This window comes from Mesoplodon densirostris, chromosome 12 (assembly GCF_025265405.1).
Source record: "Mesoplodon densirostris isolate mMesDen1 chromosome 12, mMesDen1 primary haplotype, whole genome shotgun sequence".
NCBI lineage: Eukaryota > Metazoa > Chordata > Mammalia > Artiodactyla > Ziphiidae > Mesoplodon > Mesoplodon densirostris.
This window is the reverse complement of record NC_082672.1, coordinates 52,773,008-52,778,005: the sequence shown is the minus strand read 5'-3', so window position 1 is coordinate 52,778,005 and position 4,998 is coordinate 52,773,008. Positions and strand designations below refer to the sequence as shown.

The window sequence follows — 4,998 nt, the reverse complement described above, 5'->3', positions numbered from 1 at the left end:
ACAGGAAACTCCCAGCAGATTTAATATTGGCATTCATCATCTAGTCAAACCCTTCACATGCTCTTCAAACCAATCAAATTTGGGATCCTCAACAGTTTCTGTCAATAAAATAAGGTGTGGAACTAGCAGATTCATTCAATGAAGACCTGTTTGTTTTTTTTTTCCCTTGTCACACTGGATGTCTGGATGCCATCTGAATTGGGTTTAGAGGATGGGAAGTATAGATGTTTCTTGGCCTGAGTCTCTTAACAGTAGAGATGTAGAAGGGAGACCGAGATCACCAAGAGACTGGCTGTTGACTGCAGAGCACCGCCACTTGCCTTGGTGGTGGCATTCGCTGGATTGGGGGCAGCTGAGGTATGCTGGGAGGAATTACTTGAAGGCGGTGCAACAGTTGTTTGATTTGAATAAATCTAAAATATATAAAAAGTTACACTGATCAATTTCCAACGTCACAGTTGTCTCCACATACACTGAATATGCAATTAAGATAGATGATATATTCTCAGATTGCTCTTTTCCCATTATTCCCTTACCCACATCATTTAATTCTGAATTTTTGCTCAGTCCCACCAAGATCTTTTAGTTTCAAAACCAACTACCTAGAGATACCGAATGACTGCAAGTAGCAACAACAACCAAAAACAAGCAAACAAAAATGTTCAATAACTACATAACTCCCAAGAGTATGACTTTATCCATAATTCTTTATAAAGTAATAAGTAACCAAGTTAACTAATCCAGTTTCTGATTATATTAACTTAACTGGCATTGCAAAAAAGGTTTCCTCTATTTTCCCAAGAAGGGGGGATTTTAAAGTTGCACAAATAATTTTGATTTTAAAATATAGTAATTTGAGACATGTTATGAGAATTGAGTCATCTATCCTGGATTTGCTGGGTAACTTTCACAAACCCATTTAATACAGCCTTGTGTTTAACTTAAGGGGCCCTGGGTATCTTATCTGCTCCCTTGAAATCTTGAAAATTATATATAACCCATCTCAAAAATGGCCACGATATTTGTTTTAAGTTGAAAAGTATAATATAATGAACCCCTGCCTTAAGGCAGAATGATTTCACCCAAAGCATCGTGAAGTCGGAATGACTTCACAACAGACGAGAGGGTTTGGTGTTGTTTTCACCAGCTGCAGCCTTCCTGCCTGGTCACTAAGCTCACCACCGTGGCCAAGGACCAAGGTCCCCCCCGCCCCGTGTCCCAGCGCCTGAGTGGCATTATTCACCACACTATTTTCACCACACTATTTTTCAAGTCCCTAAATGCACAGTCCAGCGGGGCACGTGGTAATCTCTCCTTTGTCACGGAACAAAGGCTGTTGGGAGATTTCAGCTCTCACTGCAAGAGAGGGTTTACAACGGCTTCTGATTACAGGCGGGACCAGGACGTGGCACCAAGCAGGTCTGGCCACATGTACGTTTGGCTGCCTATCAATCCAAAGATAAAACCATTCTATCTTTTGTTGTTTACCCATAAGGTAAACCCAGCTCCTCTGTTATAAAACCCATAAGGACATTAAGCAAGCATTGACTAAAAAATTGGTAAATCCTATCTAAAATAGACTAATTTTTAAAATCTCGATCAAGTCAGATATATTTATTGGAAACCCACCCAATAGCGTGTGCTTCCAGGAAAAAGCACTCCCACTAAAAGGAAAGCATTAATATGGTACATAATTTAAAACAGGGCTCGCTGTTTGGGGGCAAGACCTGTTTTGGGATCCCTGAAGGTAATCTGTTCTTATTCAACAAAGCTTTGGTGCATCAGGTGACTTTTTTACTAGAGCCCAGTGCAGCAATAGGAGAATCAAAGGGTCCTCCACACCAAAGAAAAAAACTGTTAATATATTAAACTGACATTAAACAAAATTTTCCCTACCAAACTACCAAAGATTTATTTGCATAACTATTAATAAAACCCCTCAAATTTGGAGGTGGGGTGGAGGATCTGGTTGGAAAGGTGGAGTGGGCGGGGGAGAGCAGTGTTTCTAGTGGGCGGGGGAGAGCAGTGTTTCTGGTGGCCGTGCCCCTCCCCCACCGAGGAATGGTGAAAGGCTCGCTAGCGCAGCCGACCCGCAAGACAACAATAGGGTACAGTTACGCAGCCCGCGGAGCGGACGACGAGGAGCGCTCCGCTCTCAGGCTGCGCTCCCAGGTGAGCCCGGCGGCTGGGTGTCTGGGGACCTGGCGCACCCAACTTTTCGGACGAAATGCTCAGCAGACACTCAGAAAGCCTCAATGGAAGGCGATGGCGAGCCACCCGCTCGGGCACCTCTACCTACCCTCCAAGCCCAAGCTGCTGGAGACAAGTGCCCCTTCTCGCTCTCCCAGCGCCCCCCCCCCACCTTGGGTCTCCCAGGCTCAGCCCCTGGCCTTCATCGCGGCCGCCGCCGCGCACCCACCCGGCCGGACACAGCAAGCGAGGTCGGTTCCCGGGACAGAGGATCTGGAGAGAAGGCGGCGGGGACAGGGACAAAGCCTGGCGGGGGCTCGGGACAGAAATGTCCCACCCACCGCCTGCCCAGAGATAGCCAATCTGGCTAACACGGGGTTCCGTGGTGACAAGAGATGGACCTGTAAAGTCGCCCCCGGGAGAGCACAGGGTCAGGAGAGGGTCCCCGCCCAGGCCTCAGCCCCGAAACACGCGGGACTGAGGTGGGTTGATAGGGCCAGGTAGCCGCGGTTTCCTCGGGATCCACGAACCAGTTGAGTGGAGAACGAACGAGAGCGGCGCCCCCGAAGGGGATCGTCCCCTCTCTTTGTGTGGTGCGCTGGGGACGCGAAGACACTCGTAGAGGGAAGCGGGGTGTTCATGGGATCCAGGGACGACCTCCCCAAAGGGTCTGAGGTCTCCAGGCGCTCCAGAGGTGGGGAGCGCACATTCTCTTCCCCGCTAGCGCCTCGGACTTCTGGGTGAAAGCGGGCGGTGGGCGTCAGGCTGCCTGGGAAGGGCTGCGCGGAGCCTGGGGTGGGGCGGAGTCCTCCCACCCCACGCGCGGAGGTGCTTTGTTTCCGGGGCCGCGGAAAAGGTGGAGGCAACAGCCACGGAGTGGAAAGGGGGCTCCACATTGCCGTCCCACCCGGTAGATTCTACTAGATTCTCTCCGAGTCCGGGCCCGTGGCCCGAGGTGGGGGGCGCAGGCCAGTCCCCAGGGGGCGGCCCCACCCCCCTAGGGCGCGGACCCCAAGCCCCAGCGTGCGCCAGAACCTCACCTGCGTAGGTAAGAGTAGTGCCAGAAGCAGCAGCCCCAGTCCGAGCCTGGCCACCATCGCTCTGCCCATGTCCGCTCCGTCGGTGCGCAGCGCGTCTCACTGGATGCGGGGTGCGTGAAAGATCGCTGGCTCCGGGCGGGCGCAGGCAAGGTGGGGAGGGCGGCCGGCGGGCGGGACCTTATATACCGGGACAGCCACAATAGCCGTGACGTGGCGCCGCCCGCCCACCCGCGCTCCCCTCCTCCTCCGCCGCCGCCGCCGCCCACCGCGCGCGCCCGCTGGCCGCCTCCGCGCCTCTCCGCATCCCGGCCCTCGCCTGGCTCCCAGCGCCCTCTCCCTCCGCCGGCCCCGGAGACCTCCGGGCGGCAGGTGGGCGGGCGGCGCTGCCGGCTCCCGGAGGGATGCTTTGTGTTTCCCCGGGCAGGCAGCGTGCAGGCTGGCACAGGCGCCCGGCACCTCCCACACACGACCCGGGGCGAACTAGCGAGCCACACATGCCGCTCCCGGGGCCGAGCCCAAGTTTCCTTTGTTTCCCCGGACCTGCCATCTTACCCCCCAAAAGAAAAGTCTGAGCCTCCCGCGCGGCGGGCAGCCTCCAGTCCCGGCTCTGACTACGGCGCGGACCCCGGGGCTCCCTCGGCTAAGGTTTTCTCAGATCTCCGCCCCAGAGGAAGGGGAACCGTGCGGGGTTTGTGGGTGTCCCGGACCTGGCGACGGGAACAGGGCGCCGGCACGCGCGTGCCCTCCCCAGGCTGGTCGGCCGGGCTGGCAGGCGGCGCCCGCGCTCAAAGCAATGTGTGTGTGCTCGGCCCCGCGCCCGTCACGCCCGCCCCTTCCCCCAGCCACTCGCTTTGTTTTTGGAGCTCCTCGTGTTCGCCTGTGAGAGTTCTATGGGGCATCCCGGGTCCCCGTCCTCCCGAGAGGTGGGGAGCCGCCCGCCGGGCGCGGACACGCTGCCCGGACACTGGTGACGGCCGAGTTTCGGTCCCCGGCGCTCCTCCCTGCCGCCACTGGCGGACGGGGGCGAGGAGACGATAACCCACCCTGAGGGGTGATCCCCCACCCCAGCCCTAAAAGCCCCGCCGGCCCTCACCACGCGGCTTTGCTCCCAGGTACTACCCAGGGAGCGGGAACCTCCCTGGCGGTCCCATTAGAATTCGCTACCCCAGGGGAATTCCTGGGGACATGCTTCTTTGGTCTCTGTTGCAACGCACTTGCTCATTATCCTTTTAAAGAGCAAAAGCTTTCGGGATAAGGCTTTTACTTTTCCATAGCTGCCATTAGGCGATTTAATGAACTGGCGCATGTAGGAGATTAGTCATTATTCTGCAGATTTGGGTGGAATATATTTTCTAACCATCCTATTGTGAAAACTTTCAAGCACATAGTGAAAGTAGAAACGATTTTACTGGTGGCAGGTTTTTTATTTAATTTGTAGTTGCGGGACATAATCTTTTAAAGTTTGCCCAAGTGGTTTGCCGTCTTTGAAGCAAACAGAGACCAAACATAGTAAGGCTGTAAATTTGTTTAAATTTTACTTTTGCAGAGCAACCTGGTTAAACAAGGTTTGTTTTACGGAAGCAGAGTGGCAATGGAATCCACGATAGTTGGTCTGTGACTGAATGGGCCTGTGCCTTACTGGTCAACCACTTTAACTCAGTTAACTTTCCACGTTTAGTATGTACACTGCAACACTTGAATTTCTGTCCTGCACCAGCGGATTTTCCTGTTTTACAGTATTATCACCTTGTATAGAAATAACCTAGTC

The 4,998-nt window shown here is 54.1% G+C and overlaps 1 protein-coding gene across 1 annotated transcript; it reads right to left on the bottom strand.

Moving 5' to 3' along the window:
• Nucleotides 1-245: 245 nt before the first annotated feature.
• Nucleotides 246-3,299, bottom strand: CD24 (CD24 molecule). Its single transcript, XM_060115357.1, has 2 exons — nt 3,231-3,299; nt 246-413 (listed from the first exon to the last, which is right to left on the bottom strand). Exons 1-2 carry the CDS (start codon nt 3,297-3,299, stop codon nt 246-248), a joined length of 237 nt encoding a protein of 78 aa, XP_059971340.1.
• Nucleotides 3,300-4,998: the final 1,699 nt, after the last annotated feature.

Excerpts from the sequence above, each read along its gene's own strand:
- CD24 (XM_060115357.1), bottom strand. The coding sequence starts at position 3,299 with ATGGGCAGAGCGATGGTGGCCAGGCTCGGACTGGGGCTGCTGCTTCTG. Across the intron at positions 414-3,230 it reads CACTACTCTTACCTACGCAG|ATTTATTCAAATCAAACAAC; the intron begins GTGAGGTTCTGG and ends TATATATTTTAG.